The 22,679-nt window shown below is 44.1% G+C and overlaps 1 protein-coding gene across 1 annotated transcript; it reads right to left on the bottom strand.

The window, feature by feature from the left end:
• Nucleotides 1-254: 254 nt before the first annotated feature.
• On the bottom strand, nucleotides 255-18,770 carry cyb5r2 (cytochrome b5 reductase 2). The gene is made up of 9 exons (XM_084316146.1): nucleotides 18,454-18,770; nucleotides 17,748-17,888; nucleotides 17,011-17,083; nucleotides 16,593-16,699; nucleotides 12,826-12,955; nucleotides 7,434-7,517; nucleotides 6,463-6,548; nucleotides 6,203-6,302; nucleotides 255-1,330 (listed from the first exon to the last, which is right to left on the bottom strand). Exons 1-9 carry the CDS (start codon nucleotides 18,466-18,468, stop codon nucleotides 1,158-1,160), a joined length of 909 nt encoding a protein of 302 aa, XP_084172272.1. The 5' UTR covers nucleotides 18,469-18,770; the 3' UTR covers nucleotides 255-1,157.
• Between the last annotated feature and the right edge of the window lie 3,909 nt (nucleotides 18,771-22,679).

Here is a 22,679-nt window from a genome sequence, read left to right as displayed (position 1 = left end):
GAGTCAGACAAGAAGTAGATACCAATTTCCTCTCTGCGTTCAGTAGAAAGCTACAGTATCTGGCTGCAAGCTATAGCCCAGCTTAGCACAACTGAATGGAAGCGGATACGGACCACTAGCTTAAAACTCTGGGAGATGTGCAATGTTGGCGTGTTCCTTTAACATGGTGTGCTTTTATGCATCTGTGAATTATTGTTTTGCATGGATTCAAATTAGAATGAACAAATAAATACGCCATAAAGTGAAAACAACTTTATTGTGTTCAGCGTACCTTACCATAAGATACTGGAAGGAGATGATGACACAAGCCAGAGCATAAATCACAAACATACAAATTGGCACAGTTGACGCAACAGTACAAAAATAACACTTTTAATACGTCGGCTCTATGCAAAGATGTCATGTATTGCAACCTGTCCATGAAAGCAGTTATGAGCTACTAGTTGATGTGTTGTGAATGTGTGAATCAGTCTGTCCTCGCGTTGTAGTCGTTTCCCTGTTGTTTTTTTACAGCAGCATTGGTCGGGGGTTTTGAGCCCAACTCGTTTGGCGTTTTGCTTTCAGCAGTAAAGCTGTACATATTTGGAACACTTCATTAAGATACATATTCATTTCAAGCATTGGCCAGATACCGTTTAGTGATTTGCGGTGAAGCAGTACTGTATAGATTGTAGGGCTGCCTTGCCTGTCATGACCTTGACTAAAGACATTCTCAGTCGAGTAATTGTCATCGGACTTTGTCAACAAATCGATTTGTTGATTTAGCAAAAAAAAATAAAAACGTGTTTCCTACATGCAATGATGCTGAGGGGACCTTGTGCTCATAATTTTTTGATAACAGCATGGAAAACAGCTTAAAGATTTACAAAAATCTTTATACAGCTGTCATACTGTACCCTTACAAAAAAGTATCATGGTAAAAGGTACCATGGGATATTATTATTTATATTATTATTATAAACGGCTGATACAATGGTACCAAATTACTATCAAACTACCATGATCGTTTTTTTGGTAAGGGTAGTTTTTCTTGTTTAATATTTCACATCCTCCAGCCAACAGTGGTGTCAGACTTTCTGCTGTGCTACTGTGATCCCACCACTGCTTCATAACTATAGGGGTAAACACGGCTGTAGAGCCAGTAGGCCTACTGTATGTTAGTACGCAAAGATGTTCTCCTTCTTGTGGCCCAGCTTGTCGAGGTTGGGAAGGCAGGCATATTGAACCATGGGTGGAGGACCACACAGGACAATGAGGACATCGTCAGACGCTGCAGGCAAGTGGTCTTTGATCATGTCGGAGTTCACGAACCCTGAACTGTAGCTCCAGTCTATAGAGAGAGAGAGAGAGAGAGAGAGAGAGAGAGAGAGAGAGAGAGAGAGAGAGAGAGAGAGAGAGAGAGAGAGAGAGAGAGAGAGAGAGAGAGAGAGAGAGAGAGAGAGAGAGAGAGAGAGAGAGAGAGAGAGAGAGATTTAGCTGCATCTAAATCAGTCTGGTTTTGAAAAGCAGTTTGCCTTCCAGAACTGTGATCATATTTTCTCCACTGGCTTTCAATGGAACAAAGTAACAAAATACAGATGGATTCACACGGTAAAAAGAAAGAAAGAAGAAGATTGTCTGTCTAATCACTTGGGTGTCATGTATAATCACCTCAACCCCTAGCTCTATTGACACATTTTGTACATATATACAAAGCTCACTGCGGATTCTGAGGGTTAAGTCAAAACTCATCCTAAATAATTATTGTAAGTTGGCGGCTGGGTGGCGCAGCGGTCTAAGCACTCGTCACCAACGTGTGAGACACCGGTATCGAATCCGGCTGTCGGCGTTGCCTCCGGCCTGGGCCGGCCGTCATACTGACTCAATTGGCAGAGTCAGCAGGAGGGGAGTCGATGGGTGGTAATCTGGTCGTTGTAAACAGCGACTCCTACAGGTAGGTCAGGGGGCGCCTGCACAGCAAGGACAGGAGATGTCGAGGGTAGTGTGAGCCTCCGACACGTTACACCTCACCAATGAGAGTCCGCGTTGGCAGGTGAAAAGAAGTGGCTGGCTGCATGTATCGGAGGGGACATGCGATAGATTCTTCAACCCTCCCTACGACCGATCAGTGGGGGGCACATGCGAGCAACGATCAAGACAGGGGAGGGGGGAATTGGCACGACAAAAATTGGGATGGGAGAAAAACAGAAAAAGGAGAAAAAGTGGATAAAAGAAAATTAAAAATTATTGTAAGTTCACGTTGTGTTTTCGAAGGGGTCAACAGAAAGCTCAAAGAGTCTCGTCAAAGGCTGGTGGGGTGAAAACACAAGCCGCTGCTGAAGTACAGGTACAGTATAAAACTAGCCCTTTCTCTCCAAAGTCTCCTTTCAAATCCTCCAGTCAACGAGTCGAATGCTCAGTGCTGCCACCACAGGTCACCAATAAGATCAGCACCTTGACCTGACAGGTTACGTAACAGTGATGACGGTAATGTGTTTTATTGGCGACCAGTGGTGGCAGCACCGAGTGTTCATCGAGCTTTTCCAGAAAACCACAGAAGAAGGCGCTATTACTGATTTGAAAGAAGATTTTGGAGAGAAAGGGGTCATTTTATACTGTATTTCAGCAGTGACTTGTGTTCTCAATCTCACCCCATCCGGCCTTTGTCGAGACTCTTTTACCTTTCTGTTGATCTCTTCAAAAACACAATGAGAACTTGCAATAATGAGTTAGGACGAGGTTTTGACTCAGAGCAGGGGTCCGTTACAGAGCTTTATATATATACATACTCATCGGTTCTATCTACAACTACAACCAGATATTGTACTTCCTCAGTGCACCACCAGGATCATCTCTGTTCCCACATAAAGATACAGTAGCGTGGTCCCAAAAGGGAAGGCCAACGCGCTTCAGCCAAGTTTTCAGTAAGAGGGCTTTGGTGATCAACAGCAGAGGACAGTACAAGCAGTACAAGGCACTTGAGCACTTGTAAAATCTGCATGTTTATTGCAGCAGGGGGGGTGGGGTGACTGACGTCTCGACAAGCGTCTTCCTCAAAGTCAACGTTGATTATAAAGATAGCATATCATTGTATATGAACACAATAGCTTGAGCTATGAAGTCATTAATGCTTTTTGTGAAACTGGGCCAAGGACAGGACTTTGAGCCAAAAATTAAAGTATGTTATTGTAGGACCCCCCCCCCCCCCCACACACACACACACACACACACACACACACTGTATGAGAGGGATGGAGAGGGACCAAAGCCGAAGGCCTTTCCTTTATAGATTAGACACGTAGAGGACACTCGGAGACAGATAACACAAAACAAATGTTGGATTGACACTGCTAGACTAAATCAGACTTTTTCCCCTTCTAGTATGAGCCTTCATAGTCAGATTTCTATTTCTGTCTAAACACGTGGAGAGAAAAACCCAAATCAAAATGTTTAGACATTACAAGGAAATGACCTATGTAACATTAACAGTTAGACGGTAATGAAAAGATCAGGGTCTTGGTGGATGGGGAAAAAAGCGGAGATATGATTTCAGCTGCCAGTGTAAATGAAGCCACCAATAACAGAAGCTTCCTCGGCTTCTGGTTTAATCAACGGATAGCCATCTCTTCCTCCAGGGAAGAGGCATGATCACAGTGCTAACGATGAGTCTACTATGCACTTCTAATGAATAACAACCGAGCCACAATGTGTTTCCTCCTCAGTATGCGAGGTACTAATGAATGTGTGACAAGAAGACAGAATATGAGCTGCGTTCGAGGCCTTTGTAGCAGACATTATGTAACAATGTCATGTTCGTCAGGTTGGCCTTTCTTTATGGATTAATCCGAAGCCATTTAAGCTGCGGTACACTACAGTGCCGGTGACCTTGTAAGTCTCTACTGTATATACTGTACTCGCAGCCAGGAGGGGGCGTCCAGGGGCTGACAAGCTGATGTTTGATGTTCCACTTGGGGCACTCACGTTTGAATCCAGCCTGTTACATTATCATAGGAAATGGCTTTGAAACTAACTTATTGGCATTGTGCTTATTTTATATAATAGTATAGTAATATAGTAGGCTTCCTAGGGAGTCCAAATAACAGTTGCAGTGTAGCGTAATGCTGCATTCATAATGTTACTTTAGGTTATGATGCATTCATAATGTTGCTTTATGTTATGATGCATTCTGATCAAATGTGTCATTATGTTATGTTGGATATTCATAATGTTGCGCATTCTGTTATGTTGGATTCATAATGTTACATTATGTTATGTTGGATTCATAATGTTACATTATGTTATGTTGGATTCATAATGTTACATTATGTTATGTTGGATTCATAATGTTACATTATGTTATGTTGGATTCATAATGTTACATTATGTTATGCCCCTTATAATAAAGTATCATGGTAGTATGATGATAATTTCAGGTTCACCATGGTACCAGCCATTGTACACTATCATGGTAAAGGTTATGTATCACCATGGTGCCACTTTTGTATTTAAAGAACACCATGGTAGCTACAATCCCATTTAAATGCTCGTCTCCGCCCCTCCCTATCACTCTCCGCTGCTGAAACACTGGTTCATGCATTCATATCATCACGACTAGATTACTGCAACAGCATCCTCTACGGCTCACCAAACACTATCCTCAATAAACTCCAATATGTCCAAAACTCTGCTGCCCGCATGCTCACCTCCACCCGTCGCTCTGATCACATCACCCCTGTCCTCCACGACCTCCACTGGCTTCCAATCAAATACAGGATACATTTTAAAATACTACTCATCACATTCAAAGCCCTCAACAACCTTGCCCCTCCCTACCTGTCCGACCTCCTCCACCGTCACACGCCCACCCGTCGCCTTAGGTCTGCAGATGCCAACCTCCTAACACCTCCCACGACCAGGCTCCGGACCTGGGGCGACAGGGCCTTCGCTGCTGCTGCCCCCTCCCTCTGGAATGCCCTCCCCAGCCATATCCGTGATGCAAACACCCTGACATCTTTTAAATCAGCCCTCAAAACTCACCTTTTCAATCTTGCTTTTGACCTCTAATTCTGTCGGTGTTATTTTATTTTTGTCATGTATTATTTTTGTTCTGTTTTTTTGTTTTGCCATAGTTTGTCTCTCCTGCCCATGTAAAGCGTCTTTGAGCACCTGGAAAAGCGCTATATAAAATAGATGTATTATTATTATTATTATTATTAAATCATGATACCAATGTTAAAGGAACACGCCAACATTATGGGCAATGTGCGTCTCCAGTGTCAGACAAGGTGATAGATAGCCTACCAGTTTCCTCTCTGTGCGTTCAGTAGAAAGCTATCCGGCTGCAAGCTAGCCTAGCTTAGCACAAATGCATGAAGGCGGATACGGACCAGCTAGCCTAGCTGTTGGCCAAAAACACCTCTCCTGGAGTTTTAAGTTAGGCTAGTGGTTAGTATCGGCTTCCATTCATTTGTGCTAAGCTAGGCTAGCTCGCAGCCTAGCTTTCCTTTGAAGGCACAGAAGGGAGACTGGTCTCCATCTTCTTGTCTGACTCCGGAAAAGACGGTAAGTGCATTCTCCATAATGTTGGCGTGTTCCTTTAATATCATGGTATCTCCCTCACTTTTTTGTCACTGCCATCATCGTAGTGACCAGACATTATGGAAATAACATGATACCTTTTCGCAAGGGGCTTTATTTATAATAATGTTGTTATGTTGCATTGTGTTATGTTGCATTCATAATGTTGCATTGTGTTATGTTGCATTCATAATGTTGCATTGTGTTATGTTGCATTCATAATGTTGCACTGTGTTATGTTGCATTCATAATGTTGCATTGTGTTATGTTGCATTCATAATGTTGCACTGTGTTATGTTGCATTCATAATGTTGCATTGTGTTATGTTGCATTCATAATGTTGCATTGTGTTATGTTGCATTCATAATGTTGCACTGTGTTATGTTGCATTCATAATGTTGCACTGTGTTATGTTGCATTCATAATGTTGCACTGTGTTATGTTGCATTCATAATGTTGCACTGTGTTATGTTGCATTCATAATGTTGCACTGTGTTATGTTGCATTCATAATGTTGCACTGTGTTATGTTGCATTCATAATGTTGCATTGTGTTATGTTGCATTCATAATGTTGCATTGTGTTATGTTGCATTCATAATGTTGCACTGTGTTATGTAAACTAGGTGCTGGAGAGGGTCTTCTTACCCTGTGGAGGTTTGTCTAGCGTGTACCAGAAGTTGAGTTTATCAGGATAGCTCTCTTTCACCTCCTCCAGCTCCTCTCTTAGTAGAATATCCTTTTCAGTCTGAGAAGAGAGAGAGAGAGATGATGATGATAAATTCATCACCTTTTCTAAAGCATGGGGGGGGGGGGGGGGGCACCGGGGGTTAAGGATTATGGAGTCTCCTACATTATGACATCATCAGTCAGTGCCCATGCCTGTTGAGGGTCTGTGTAGAACTGACCTGGTTGGCGAACAGCAGAGAGCACCTTGTGTTGTCTGCAGGGTCTGCCGTAATGCTGCGGATCAGCTGTAGCATGGGAGTGATACCTGGTGAGAGACAAAGTTACCTCCAGTGGCTGGTTTCTTATACATGTAGCAGGGTTTCCCATTAATTACCTAGACTGTGGCGTTTTTTGAAAAAAAAAAAAAAAAAAAAAAATGTATTAAAAAATTAAAAATACAATTATTATTATTATTATTTTATTTAAAAAAAAAATTAAATATAAAGTTTGCCAATAGGGATGTATCAGTGTAGTATTGGCAGTGGTAGTAGTCGTAATAGTAATCCACTATATTTTTTTATTTTCTAAAAAATAAACCAGTTCAACACAGGTAACCACTTTTGCTTCATTTCTTTGATGGCTCAAATGTGCTCTAGTCCAGTGGTTCCCAAACCTATTTGTTAAATTCCACCACCAGCACACCTGATTCAACTAATAAAGGGCTTGTTAAGTTGAATCAGGTGTGTTGGTGGAATTTAACAATACATTGAACGGCTGGGGTGCTTCGAGAAGAGAAGCACTAGTCTAGTCGATTTTGTGTTTTGAGCACAAAGTTCATCATAGATCTAGCCTCTTTATTTTGCTCTCAAAGTGCACCAGATTGATGCATTTAACTTTAAAATGTACACACAAACTGGTGGTTACATGTGATGCCAGAGATTTTAACTGCATTATTACTACATTTTTATATCAGAACTGTGTTACTCACAAAAATACATAATTAATTCACAGCTGCAGTTTGTACTCTCTCAGTGGGCAATGAGTTATACAAATATGTACACATTTGCATGTTTTTCTTCTATGGAAATGAAGATGTTTGGTTGCTCAAAGTGTTTAAGTCTACTGGGCTCCAGTGTCATTCTGCAGAATAAATGCATGCATTACACACATTCTACATGATTTGTTTATGATTCATAAACAGTAGACCAACCTGTTCCCCCGGCGATCATTCCAATATGTCGATATTTCTTCACCTTGGGCTCAGACTTCTTGTCAGGTCGGATGGCAAATTTACCTGATGATGAGGGCAGAGAAGACTTCTCAGAACTTCTACTTCTAGCACAGTAAGGAGACGCATGTTACATTATACTACAGTGCCATCTGTTGGTCACAGGGGGTAACGACATAATACAAGTACAGCTTGGCACAACTGATGGAGACTTGCAAGTAAATACAAAGTAATATATTCTCTCTCTCTCTGTCTCACACACAAATGCACACACACATGCATACACAGTTGTTGATTTGTTAAAATAGCAAGTGGCATTATTATGCTCGCTGGGGGTGTAGCCCCAGAGGACATATTATTTTCGGTTGTGTGTGTGTCAGTGTGTGTGTGTGTGTGTGTGTGTGTGTGTGTGTGTGTGTGTGTGTGTGTGTGTGTGTGTGTGTGTGGTGTGTGTGTGTGTGTGCGTGTGCGTGTGTGTGTGTGTGTGTGTAGGTGTGTGTGTGAGTCCTTGCAATATCTCGTAATCTATAGGGCCGTTCATCCTGTGCTTATTTGCAGAGGTGCAAGGATGGAGGATGAGTGTGCAGGAATACGTTTCACATCAGGCAACGGTAAGTATTTTTTGGGAATCAATTTCCAGCATTCTCCATTGTCCTACATGTACATACAGTTCCGTAGAAAGTTTATGGTTTGCCTTTTTAATGCAAGAGGGCGACAACAACGGCTTCAAATGCTGCTACAGAGACTACTACACTACAGAATACTACAGCCCTTATTATGTCGTTGGCATTTTGACCTACCGGTAGGTTATTTTCACAACTGAGCTCTTTGCTCCTCTTCAATCAAACCCTGATTTGGATAGCCCGGTTGGTTTTGGGTGGTGTGAAAGCTCATTCCAACTCTGGAGCGGACCAGAAAACGTGGGTTCTCGGTTCGCTTGCAAGTGAACTCTTTGTTTGAGGTGTGAAAGTAAACCAGACCAAAGGCAGGAAAAGACCTGGAAAATCGTGCATTTAATGAAGATGATTGGGCAATTTTTGCTGACACTTCCTGTATATTTTCGCAGCTAGTACGTTGAAAATAGCCAAATAATATAATATAATATAATGTGTTGCCAGATTAGATTGAGAACCTGTTTTATCATCTTGATACACTACATTTAATTTTTCCTGGCACAGAGTAAACGTATCAAAACTACCAAGTTTGAAGACACTTTTTCACAGCATAGTGTGGGCAGGTGGGTCATTCCTGGCTATTGGTGACTTTTCCGTCCTCAGGATATAACTCGTTATATCTTACTTAAAATTAATCACAGGGGGGGCTATGTGAGACTGTTGTTCATTGACTATAGCTCAGCGTTCAACACCATAGTCCCCACCAGACTGGTGGACAAGCTGATTGAGCTGGGTCTGAGCTGTGCTCTGAGCGCCTGGATACTGGACTTTCTGAAAGGCCTCAGGCGGTCAGGGTGGGGGGTCAGACCTCCAACACCATCACCCTGAGTATCGGGTCCCCCCAGGGCTGTGTTCTGAGCCCCCTGCTGTATTCACCCCTGCTGTATTCACTCTACACACATGACTGTGTGGCCAAGTTCAGCTCCAACTCCATAGTGAAGTTTGCGGACGACACAGTGGTGGTGGGGCTGATCTCTAACAACGACGAGAAAGCCTACCGGGAGGAGGTTGATGCACTGGCACGCTGGTGTCAGGACAACAGCCTGCTCCTGAACATTGGTAAAACCAAGGAGCTGATCGTGGATTTTAGGAGAACACAGCAGGGGACACACACACCACTGTGGATAAACGGGGCTACCGTGGACAGGGTTCAAGTTAAAATTCAAGTTCAAGTTCAAGTTTCCTTTATTGCCACGCAACCAGGTTGGTGGTATTCTTGTTCGGTACAGGCCAGGGTGGATACATAATACAATACAATACAACATGACACAATAAATACATAAATACAGCACAGCACAACACAGCACAACATAAGCACACAGAAGAATCTAGTCCATCGGTCAGGAGCTTGGTTAGTGTGGGGGCGGAAGGGGGAGAGGGGGGCCAAGGGAGTTCAGGGTCCGAATGGCGGTGGGGAAGAAGCTGTCTTTGAAGCAGGTGGTTTTGGAATGGATGGACTTAAAGCGCCTACCTGAGGGCAGGGGCTGAAACAGGGGATGTGCTGGGTGTGAGGGGTCCTTAGCTATTTTTCTGGCGCGGGTGGTTGTGCGGGAGGTGAAGATGGAGTCCAGGGAGGGAAGGTCACATCCTGTGATTTTGGAGGCCTTATTTATGATGCGCTGACGTTTTTGGATTGATAGTTTTTGTGCGGAACCGTACCAGACTGTTATTGAAGAGGTGAGTATGCTTTGTATGATGGCAGTGTAAAATTGGACCAGCAGGTGGCGTTTGACCCTGTACTTCCTCAGTTGCCTGAGGAAGTACAGGCGCTGCTGGGCCTTTTTTGTGATGTAGGTGATGTTGGTGTCCCATTTTAGGTTATTGTTGATGTGGGTGCCGAGGAATTTGAGTGAGTCCGTCAGAGTTATGGATTGGTCAGTGATTGATAGTGGGAGTTTGTGTGTTTTGTTCGCAGATCTGAAATCGATGGCTATTTCTGTGAGCAGCTTTAAGTACCTGGGGGTCCACATCTCAGAAGACCTGACATGAACAACACACATAGACTCAGTCGTAGAGAAGGCGAAGCAGCGCCTCTACCACCTGAGACAGTTAAGGAAGTTCAGAGTATCGGGGAAGATACTCCAGTCCTTCTACTCCGGAGCTGTAGAGAGCATCTTGACTGGAAACATCACTGCCTGGTATGGAAACAGCAAGGCACAGGACAAGAAGGCCCTACAGAGAGTGGTGCGCTCAGCCGAGCGTACTACGGGTATTGCACTACCACCCCTGCAGGTCTTATATAACAAGAGGTGCAAATCCAGAGCCTGCAGAATAATGAAAGACCCTCACCACCCCAACAACAGCCTGTTCAAGCTGTTGCAGTCAGGCAAACGCCTCCACACACCAGCAACTAGGACAGAGAGACTTCGGCTCAGCTTCTTCCCCCAGGCCATCAGAGTCTTGAACACTGAACTCTCCACACACAAGCACACATGAGCACACACACAACACACATACTCGAAAGCGATCCCATGCACTCGAGTGTGTATCTTGATCCACGTTACAAGATATCTCTGCTGGAGCTTTTTCCCCGATGCACAGAGCGCCACTTCCGGTTTAGAGTGGAGTGCAACTCGCCCGAAATCCACCAGGCGGCGGTATTGAGGCGTTGAAATATCAGACAGGGTCCGGCTCCCGGAGCCTTCCTGGATGAATTATGAATGCCAATAGCGAATAAAGTAAATAACGATCATAAAAACGAGTAAACTCGTTGTTGGCGCTATTCGATTGGCGGGCAATAACGAGTAAACTCGTTTTTGGTGCAAGATGTATTAAACATGTTATTTACCTGTTATAATTCCAAAAAACGCAAAAAGAAACATGATTTCTTCCCCAAAGGTTAGCCCATTGAAAAGTCACCAATAGCCAGGAATGACCCAGGTATGGGATTCAAAATGATGTCCAATAAAAGGCTGATCTGCGTGATCATATTGCTTTGTTTAGAAAGTTTGGTGCGCGGGCGGCTAAGTGGCGCAGTGGGCAAGGCACTCACCACTAACGCAGGAGATGCTGGGTTCGAGCCCAGCTCTCTGCGTTGCTTCCGGCTTGGCTGGTCGTTCATACTAACACAATTGGCAGTATTAGGGGGTGGGAAAGCCGGTGGGTGGGGATTGGACGTTGTGGACAGCGACTCCTACAGGTCGGTTGGTGCGCCTGTACAGCAGAATCAGGAAGCAACGAGGCAGCGTGAGCCTCCCACGCGTTACTCCTCGCCGCTGAGAGATCGCGCTGTGCAGGTGAAAAGATGCGACAGCTGCCTCCTTGTGTACCGGAGGGGACACGTGATGCAAGGCTTGGTCCACATTGCAGCCGACCGGTGGGAGGCATGGCCAAACAACGTTCGAGACAGGGGAGGGTAGAATTGGATAATATGAAATTGGGATGGGAGAAAAATAGAAAATGGGGAGAAAAAGTAGATAAAAAAATTTACAAAAGTTTGGTGCGCTTGACAAAGGGCAGTTTGAAAGCTAACCAAACCAGATGAAAAATGCTACAATGCTGCAACTTCACCCCTGGATCTAGTCTACCTATAGCTGCTATAGGTGTGAATGCGACCTTAGACATTTAGGAAAGATTCCTGATATTTTACATTGCGGATCGTTTGGAAATATTCCTCCCCAGATTTGCACACCAAGGTAAAACGATCGTGGGTTGTTATTCAATCAAGTTAACATCACATCATGGTAAAGGGGTCCTGGTAGGGGAGGATGTTCAGCTACAGTAAGCTAACTGGAGAGTGTTCAGCTAAGCTAACTGGAGAGTATTCAGCTAAGCTAACTGGAGAGTATTCAGCTAAGCTAACTGGAGTGGAGAGTGTTCAGCTACAGTAAGCTAACTGGAGAGTGTTCAGCTACAGTAAGCTAACTGGAGAGTGTTCAGCTAAGCTAACTGGAGAGTATTCAGCTAAGCTAACTGGAGAGTGTTCAGCTACAGTAAGCTAACTGGAGAGTGTTCAGCTACAGTAAGCTAACTGGAGAGTGTTCAGCTACAGTAAACTAACTGGAGAGTGTTCAGCTACAGTAAGCTAACTGGAGAGTGTTCAGCTAAGCTAACTGGAGAGTGTTCAGCTAAGCTAACTGGAGGGTGTTCAGCTACAGTAAGCTAACTGGAGAGTGTTCAGCTACAGTAAGCTAACTGGAGAGTGTTCAGCTAAGCTAACTGGAGGGTGTTCAACCAAGCTAACTGGAGGGTGTTCAACCAAGCTAACTGGAGGATGTTCAGCTTGTCTAGGTTAGTGCAATTTAAGACTTCCGGTTTGAGAAATCAGAGAGAGAGAGAAATGGAGAGAGAGAAAGAGGAAGCGAGAGAGAGAGATACGATTGTTATTCAGTCAAACGTTTTGAGAGCGGTGAAAGCGGCTGACACACATCCTGGAGACACAGCACCAGAAGACATCGGGGGGAACTATTTTAGAACAAATAACACTGTGGACATCTGTGCTCTACTCAGCGCACACTCTAGTTTTCGCTCAAATGTCTTAAAGTGAGGAGTGGTTGGTATTATGATCAGTGCATATTATAATCTGTGTTACAGTAACAAGGAAATGCCATCCCCTTTACTGTACATCTCTCCAACACAGAGGGCTCAAGAGAATCTATACTGCCCCCAAGCCACCCAGATAGGGGGCTCGCAGAGGACGAATTCCACTGCCATTGTACATGTATAAATGTGTATGTGATAAATAAGTGAATAAACCCTACCATTCCCATTGTACACCAGTAGCCCGTTGGGTCCTCTGAAGTCGATGCGGTCTCCTAGAGCCATGTTGTCCAGATACTGAGACAGCTTCCCTCCTTCTGGGAAGGCAGGATGTGTGTTCTTATAGTACACCTACAACACACAAGCATGGTGTTTATTCACATAGTCGACCTACAAAACACAAGCAGGATGTTTATTCTTATAGTACACCTACAACACAGGCAGGGTTGATTGATTGATTGATTGATTGATTGATTGAAAACAGATTGTAGAATGGGTACAATACAGTACGGCCCAATACACACAATTGTTTTTTTTTCTTTGGATCCACTTTTTCTCCTTATTTTTCAATTTTTCTCCCATCCCAATTTCGTATCGCCAATTCTCCCCTTCAATTCTCCCCTCCCCCTGTCTTGAACGTTGCTAGACTATGCCTCCCACTGGTTGGCTGTAGTGAGGATAGAAGCCTTGCATCACGTGTCCCCTCCGGTACACAAGGAGGCAGCCTGTCACATCTTTTCACCAGACAGCGCGGACTCTCAGTGGCGAGGAGTAACGCGTGGGAGGCTCACGCTGCCTGTCTCTGCTGTGCAGGCGTCACCCAACCGACCTGTAGGAGTCGCTGTCCACAACGTCCAATCCCCACCCATCGACTTTCCACCCGCTACCTCTGCCAATTGAGATAGTATGACGACTGGCCCAAGCCGCAGGCAATGCCGACTCGGGGAGTCGAGACCGGAGTCTCTTGCATTGGTGACGAGCGCAATCTCCACTACGCCACCCAGCCGCCTCAATACACACAATTGTTAAGGGGATGCAGACCAGAGAAAGACTTTCGTCTTGAGGCATACCTTTCATTCGAATTCCATCGCTAGGGGAACAGCTTTGTCATATATGTTTACTTCCTGTCAGATACTGTATTATCAAACATTGCAACAGGAAACACAAATGGGGCCATTTAGAATGTTTATATTGTCAAGTTGAAAAGGTCTATAAGATTTGCATTATAATAATTCTCTGTCTCTGTCTCTCTCTGTCTGTCTGTCTCACATTCTTCAATTTAGTTTCAGGTAAGTATGACATGATTTCAGGTAATCGGGTAAATATAGGATACTTTGTATTATGTTTCAGGCATTCTATTGTCTTAATAACTGTAATCCATTGCCCGATCAAACACCGCATTAACTTTAAAACACTACTCCTCACCTTCAAAGCCCTCCACAGCCTGGCCCCCCCCCTACCTGACTGATCTCCTTCTCCCCTACCGCCCCACCCGTTCCCTCCGGTCCTCCTCCACTGCCTCCCTCACTGTCCTGACATCCAAGCTTAAAAACTTCGGAGATCGGGCCTTCTCTCGCACTGCACCCCGACTCTGGAACTCCCTCCCCCAGTCCATCAGAGAATCCCCTACACTCTCCACCTTCAAAACTCGCCTCAAAACCCACCTGTTCTCCCTTGCCTTCAACCCCCCCCACCCCTAAACCCCCCCCCTCCCCTCCAACCTGATTGATATCTGTCTCCAGTCCTTTTTTGTGCTATCAGGCTGTCTCCCCTGTTCCCCCCATGGTCTCATGTTCCTTTTGTTTTTGTTTCTTTGTTGTTTTTGTTTTTGTTTCTTTCCTTTCGTTTCTTTCTCCCTCCCCCCCCATCCCTCCCCCCTCTCTCTGAGTGCCCGTCTCCTGGCGCTGACTAAGGTGATGGATGCCTCGGGTCTTGGCCAAGATTGTAGTGACTGCTCTACATGCACCTCCGAGGCCTTGGATCAGTTATTCACCGCCGTCTGTCCGTGGTCCTGTCAACTGATTAACAGTATTAACAGACTGTTAACAGATTAACAGTCAACGCGGTTTCATTGCTGGGTTAAGTACTTCTATTCTATTCACATAATACGCTTACTTCATATATCTACTCCATTCACATATATGCCTACCACTTGTATCTATTGCTATGTCCGCCTACTACAATCTCATGAGCTGTCTAACGCCTGTCCCGTCTCCCTGTCTCCCTATGACTTGCTGTCCTGGAGTGTTGACCGGAGTGTTGGACGTCCCGTGACGAAGGCCGGGAGATTGCGACCCCCTCTGCGTGCCCCCCTGTCTCCGGAGGTCTCGTAGTGGTGACCGGAGTGCCGGATGTCCCGCAATGATGTCGGGGAGTTCGCGACCCTCTCTGCGCCACCCCCTATCTCCCTGTCTCCGGCTGTCCCTGAGCAACGACCGGAGTGTTGAATGTCCCGTGACTAAGACGGGGAGGACGTGACCCTCTTTGCGCCGCCCCTGTGCCTCAAATAGATCCGCTATCAACTCTATCTTTAATCTTTCAAAATGTTCAGTTGCTATCGCTATTAGCTCTATCTTTAATCTTTCAAAATGTACAGTTGCTATTGCATGCACTCATCTGTGTTTCACCACACACATGAGTGCATGCTTACCAACTGTCCGTCTGCAACACTACTATCACCAACATCTAAGAAGGGAGATCCCCCCTTGAATGGCCCTTCTAAGGTTTCTCTCCTCCACACTGCCTGTGGAGATTTTTTCCCTATTGTTAGGTTTTAGTGAGTTTTTCCTTACCTTCGCGTGGGGTATGTCTGGGAGTGCTTGCATTCTTTCATTTATTTGCATTCATCTAAAAATGTGTTGGACCTTATGGTGTTCTTGTTCTGTTCTTGACTTATTGTTATGTTTTCTTCTTGACTTGTTTAAAGAAGACCTGTACGGCCCATGGGGACATTAACGTGTGTTGTTGGGCCCTATAAATAAATGTTATTTGATTTGACTTTGTTTGTACCCCTGCTCCCGACTACTGTCAGCGACTTCGGGTTATTGAGAAGCGCTATATAAATTAAATGAATTATTATTATTATTATTATTATTGCAATACTTGTCTACATTTTAGGTAAGTATACACTTCAATCCATTTAAGGTTTTCGTTACATTAATCTCTCTGCCTGATTATGTCTGTATCTGTCTACACTGTCCAGATAGATTCCTCAACGTATCTCCATGCTGCGATATCTAATTGCACCGACCTTTAGTTTAGTGTTTGAGGCTCTTCAATCAGGCGCAGTACCTGACTGTCCACATACCAGAGATCTCAGCTGGTATGTTGACACAGTCAGGTATACTGTGCCTGATTGAAGAGCCTCAAACACTAAACAAAAGGTAAAAGCCAGCACGGGGTACAGGTGGGCCCAGATGGCCGATGGGTCGTGCCTCCGAGACGGGGAGATGGAAGGAACAAAAGCTCAGAGGGGACTGGGAGGATGTGTACAGAGCGCCAGTCAGTGTGGAGGGTGGCTTGCTGATGGGATCAGCAAAGTGGACCGACTGAACCTCATTAGTGGACTTGCAGCCATAATTCTCACTGAAGTGATCTTGGAACTGGTCTACCGCTTCCTCCTCTGTCAGCATCATCTCTTGTTTGACTGTCATCACAACAGACATTTTCTTTATCTTTATTGACCTCAGTAGATCACCGAGTGAGACCAATAGGATCTGTTGTCACAGGCCTAACCAAAGGAACAGCAGTGCATTGGCACTCTCCACAAACACCATAGGCACAGTCCTTCACATTGGGATCGCAGATGATGGTATATCTGCCATCTTCTCTACATCTTTAGTGGACAGAAGCCCAAGCAAAATGGCCAAAATGCCTCGCAGAGATCTCAGCTGGTATACCGCAAATACCCGGGCTGCTTTTTCTTGTCAGTCCGCCCCTGATACTAGATCAAGCCCAAGTTTATATGTGCATATATTATTTGAAATACCTTAACCACTAGGTCAACATGGCCCTGGTCCTCATCGCTGGAGACCGGGGTGTAGGCTCTGACCACCAGACTGCCACTGACTCTGGCTGACAGGTACACATGCTGACCTGGGAAAGGAGGAGAGAGGAAAGAGGAGAGGAACAGGGGTAGATGAGAGGATGTGTGTATCGGGGGAAAGAGGGGGAGTGAAAATAGGGGTTTGGAGAGAGGAGAGATGAAGGATTGGTGGTGGTGAGAAAATTGGGAGCGAGGAGAGAAAGGGGAGGATGAGGTTGATTTAGAGAGAGAGAGAGAGATAAAGGAGAGACAGAGGATGAGGAGAGGTATAGGGAGATAGGTGACATAAGGTGTGGACATATGATTGGCGATATGTAATCTGTCTTAAGGAGAGAAGTTAGGAATATGGAGTCAGCTGTACCTATGGGCAGCCCAAGGACATGGTTTTCAGAGGGAAGGCTGAAGCGAAACCTCTTGGTATCATGACTGATTTCCTGGACAAGGACACAGGGATATTAAACAAAATGAAATACAGGCAATATCTCTGTCCCAAGCTTTGAAGTGGTGTGTGGCAGACAGGAACACTGATTGGACAGGTATAACTAAAAGATAATTTGATTTGTTAACCTGAATATTGTTTTGTCAGCGGAACGTGTGTGTGTGTGTGTGTGTGTGTGTGTGTGTGTGTGTGTGTGTGTGTGTGTGTGTGTGTGTGGAGTAGAAACTTTTCTGTGTCCTTCTCAACAGACTTAAATAGACATATAGTGCATACAACCAACCAACAAACTGCATCCTAAGCTCCACCCTCTTTCCTTGACCCTCCAATCAAGCATTGCTTTCCTCAGTCAAGGTAAAAGAGAGTTGGAGCTTGGGACTGGTGATTGGTGATTACTTTGATTATGCATTTTACTTCCATCATAATGTTCATACTATTTATTTATTATCAATAGTTAATATAGTAGTAAGTAATAGTTAACTTGCTCCACTATGAAGCAGAGTATTCAGCACTAAGATCACATGCTGTGAGTGTGTGTGTGTGTGTGTGTGTGTGTGTGTGTGTGTGTGTGTGTGTGTGTGTGTGTGTGTGTGTGTGTGTGTGTGTGTGTGTGTGTGTGTGTGTGTGTGTGTGTGTGTGTGTGTGTGTGTGTGTGTGTATACCTCTTTCTCAGTGAGGAGAAGTGGGTATTTGACTGCAGAATCAATCAGGGTAACAGGAAGTTTCTTGTTCTTCTGTCCTCGGAGGAGGAAGTAGAGTAACGATGGCACGACCACTAGAGAAGCCACTACCACGGGGAAGGTCTGTGAACAAATCAATCAATCCAATGGACCTGTCTCAAAACCCTGCCCCTTTTCTTGATCCTCCAATCACAACTGTCGCTTACCTCGGACAAACTTGGTTTGTCCGAGGTAAGCGACAGTTGTGATTGGAGGATCAAGAAAAGGGGCAGGGTTTGAGACAGGTCAATTTGTCCAGCTTGATAACACAATTATTTGATTTTTTTTTACTCTATATAGCTCAGATGGTATATTTTCCTGGCTGTCTTGAAATGGAAAATCCACATAGTACAATAGAACCTGACAAGTTGAACCTGCTTTTGCTCAGATACCCACGCCAAGATCAAAATGGGTTCCGTCATTTGGGGTCCCACCAGACACAGGCTCAAAACACATTTGGGGTCCCACACTATGAAACAATAGTCAATCTTAAGTATACTTCATTGGATTGTCTTATTATTCCCATATTTAGCCTGTAATAAAAAAAGATCCGGTCTAGATCCCAAAGGGTTCAAAGTTATATTTTCTCTCCCTGTGTAAATGACAGATAAAGAAGGAAATGGCACACTCGTAAAAAAGTCATTCTTACCAGAAATTGGTCCATAGTTAAAGTATGTGAGTGAGATAGTGTAAGAGGAGCTCCCACGGCCGTGTTCAGAGGGAGGGGTCAACGTTCAGCTCAAGGTAGTGTTGCCTCAAGGCCTTCTAGTACTTTGCTCTCTCTCTCTCTCTCTCTCTCTCTCTCTCTCTCTCTCTCTCTCTCTCTCTCTCTCTCTCTCTCTCTCTCTCCCTCTATCTCTCTCTCTCCCCACTCCTTTCTCTTTCTCTCTGCTCCCACTCCTCCCTCTCTCTTTCTCATTCACTCAAACAGCCACACTCCCCTCTCTTTTGCTCTCCACAAGTTGTGTTCGCCCCCACCCTTCGCTCTCTCTCTCTCTCTCTCTCTCTCTCTCTCTCTCTCTCTCTCTCTCTCTCTCTCTCTCTCTCTCTCTCTCTCTCTCTCTCTCTCTCTCTCTCTCTCTCTCTCTCTCTCTCTCTTGCACACAGACACACAAATGAGTTCACACAGAGACAAGAGACACCAAGACCATCCCATGGGAGGAGCTTGCAGCTGGGGGATAGGTAACAGAAGGTTGAAGGGACCAATAGGGAGAGAGCTCGCTATGACATTGCGTAATGCAGTGGAGAATATAGGCGGCAGAGAGTAGGGCCACACAGTCACACCACTGAGACCTTAGAGAGAGAGAGAGAGAAGGGGAGGGAGGGCGGGTGAATAGTATCACATAACAGTACGAGTATTAGTAGTAGAGAATGAACATATTCAACATTGCAAATCTTGGGGAAAACGTGCATATTCTCATACAATTAAAACATGATAATGCATTTAGTAGTAATAGTAATGTATCATTATTTATTTATTTGACCAGTTATTATCTAAATACATTGCACGATTGAAGCTCTATAGATGGGTCTTGTTAGATTTCATTGACTTTCTATTAATGTCACTTATCGTTACCTGCAGGATTCTGCGTTGTGTTGTTGTTGGTTGTTGAAGTAAAGTCACTCTAATGAAATCTCCCCTTGTTATAACATACGACACACAGGCTTCTGGTATTCTCTTTATAACACAGGTTTATTGGCATAAACAGTTACAATATCATTATCCTGAGCAGAGGATACTCTCAACTCTGAGTTGAATACTGATGAACATACTCTATCCTCCATCTGAATACTGAAGAACATACTCTCTCCTCCATCTGAATACTGAAGAACATACTGTCTCCTCCATCTGAATACTGAAGAACATACTGTCTCCTCCATCTGAATACTGAAGAACACACTCTCTCCTCCATCTGAATACTGAAGAACATACTGTCTCCTCCATCTGAATACTGAAGAACACACTATCTCCTCCATCTGAATACTGAAGAACATACTGTCTCCTCCATCTGAATACTGAAGAACATACTCTCTCCTCCATCTGAATACTGAAGAACATACTGTCTCCTCCATCTGAATACTGAAGAACACACTCTCTCCTCCATCTGAATACTGAAGAACACACTCTCTCCTCCATCTGAATACTGAAGAACATACTGTCTCCTCCATCTGAATACTGAAGAACACAATATCTCCTCCATCTGAATACTGAAGAACATACTCTCTCCTCCATCTGAATACTGAAGAACATACTGTCTCCTCCATCTGAATACTGAAGAACATACTGTCTCCTCCATCTGAATACTGAAGAACATACTCTCTCCTCCATCTGAATACTGAAGAACACACTCTCTCCTCCATCTGAATACTGAAGAACACACTCTCTCCTCCATCTGAATACTGATGAACATACTCTCTCCTCCATCTGAATACTGAAGAACACACTCTCTCCTCCATCTGAATACTGAAGAACACACTCTCTCCTCCATCTGAATACTGAAGAACACACTGTCTCCTCCATCTGAATACTGAAGAACACACTCTCTCCTCCATCTGAATACTGAAGAGGGCTACCGAAGAAGCCCTCTCTCCTCTAAGGTAAAATACCAAAGAGACCAAGATTCTCTCTCCCTGGCATAATATTCCCATTTGTTATCACTCTCTCCTTTGATTGTCTCCCTTTCTGGCACCTAAAGTTCAACACAACCTAGATTCGTTCCCCCTGTGCGAGATGCCATCTAGCTAACGAAAATGTTGACACTTGACGTAATATCAGGTCAGAAATAATAATAGACTGTTCATATCAACACTCTCTCGGCTTAAGGTCCAAGTGAACATAGACATATATAATTGTCGTAATGGTTTTATCCTGTTGTTGCTAATGCAGACAAATCCAAATATTTATCATTACAGGTGGAGAGGTTTTAAAGTTCTCTTGAAGGAGTTGGAATGGGTGCAAAGTTAACTAAAAGCATCTCTGTCCGTTATCATCGTACTTTACAGGAGCCTCTAAGAAATGTTGACTGCCACTCAAAAATGTAAGCATTTTCTCAATAAAGTAAATTCAAAATCCACTCAATAGAGTCCAGTGGATACTGCAATCCAATGTCACACAATCTATCAATCTATAGATATATTTTTTTACTTGCCATGTTCAGGCAGGCTACATGTCCCGACCGCGTCTATGCTTTTACCAACGAGTTCGTGTTTCCGGGTTCCCGTTTTGCGCTGATTGGCCACTGACCTACGCTAGTACGCCCCCCTCGTAAGTAGAGAGTCGGCGCTGCACTCAACCGATTCATTCAACAGGAAGCGATTTGCGAGTACAATACACCATCACGCCAAAGTGGATAAAGAAATGCTCCAGAAATGAATATGCGTAGGGAAAGGCTTAACGAGTCAGCGCGAGAGCGCACACACAAAAGCACACACATGATATCTGATTTATTAATGCCAAATAATGGACGGCGACCGCAATTGGCACTTGAAAAGTGTAAATGATGGATTAGTCAGTAACGATTCATGACAGCTTGTATAGCTCAACTGTTTAGTGCCCTGCCTGTGGACCATATGGTCCCCGGTTCTAATCTCTTGCGTACTTTTTTTCTTCTTTTCGTAATGTTAAATAATCTATCCACTCTGGTGTCCCAAAAAGGACAATAACACCATCTTATGCATACTGCACCTTATGTGAATACTGTGATACTGTGAATACTGTATATTTCAGTTGGTTAGATAGTCAATTCTATTGACTTATTTGTTTACACTGCTTGTGTTGTTTTCACTACCTGTGTACCCCCCCCCCCCCATGCTGCTATGATGCCTGAATTACCCCAAGGGGATCAATAAAGGAATATCTTATCTTATCAACCAGAGTGGATAAATTAATTAACATTACAGAAAAAAATAAAAGTGTCCAAGAGATTCGAAATGGGGACCATATGGTCCACAGGCAGGGGACTAACCAGTTGAGCTATACAAGCTGTCATAAATTGTTATTATAAAATACAATATTATAAAATCCTGTCAGGAAGCGTGCCTCAAAGCATTTACCGGCATTTCTAAGCACTTTAAACTTACCAGAACTTTAGCACACATAAAGTCACGCGGAAACAGCTGTTCCTACACTTTTGTATCACAAACAGTACTGTATTTGCAAATCTGATATGTCATAAATGTATAGATGTAGCAGTACTGTCTATCTGTATGTCATGTATGTCATATATGTTATGATGAATTGAAAATGGGGGACCCTGATGTAAACAAGTCGAAAGTCTTTCTCTGGTCTGCATCCCCTTAACAATTGTATGTATTGAGCTGTACTGTACTGTACCCATTCTGCAATCTGTTAATACACTTTTCAATCAATCAATCAATTCCTGGAGGCAGTACTGTGATACGCATTTGCATTTCAGCGCCCTGCTACGCTCATAGCGAGGGGGGCGTACTAGCGTAGGTCAGTGGCCAATCAGAGCGCAAAACGGGAACCCGGAAACACGAGCCCGACCAGAGAACTATGCCAGATTATACCTCAGTGGCTATATCTTCTCCTTATACAAGATCAGATCCCACAATGTGACGATGAAATCCTGTTCTTCCAGTTGTCAAAAGATGAATCAGACAAAGAACCGTTTTCAGAGGAACAATGTTTTCAAAATGTATTATCTAAAAATGGTAAGTTACAGTAGGGTGTTTTGTTCAGTCCCAGTAGAGTAGAGTAGAGGCGGAGTATTTAATTGTAATATATCCAGGCTCAAACTGTAATATATCTAGGCTATCACAAGAAACGGGACGATTCCAGATATATCACATTCACATTCCAAGTGATTTGTATTGCAATTGCAAAATACACAGGCTGTCCAAAGCATTTCAAAA

This window comes from Notolepis coatsorum (genome assembly GCF_963971535.1).
Source record: "Notolepis coatsorum genome assembly, chromosome: 6".
Taxonomy (NCBI): domain Eukaryota; kingdom Metazoa; phylum Chordata; class Actinopteri; order Aulopiformes; family Paralepididae; genus Notolepis; species Notolepis coatsorum.
The sequence above is the reverse complement of the archived record's forward strand: the minus strand, read 5'-3'. Positions and strand labels throughout refer to the sequence as shown.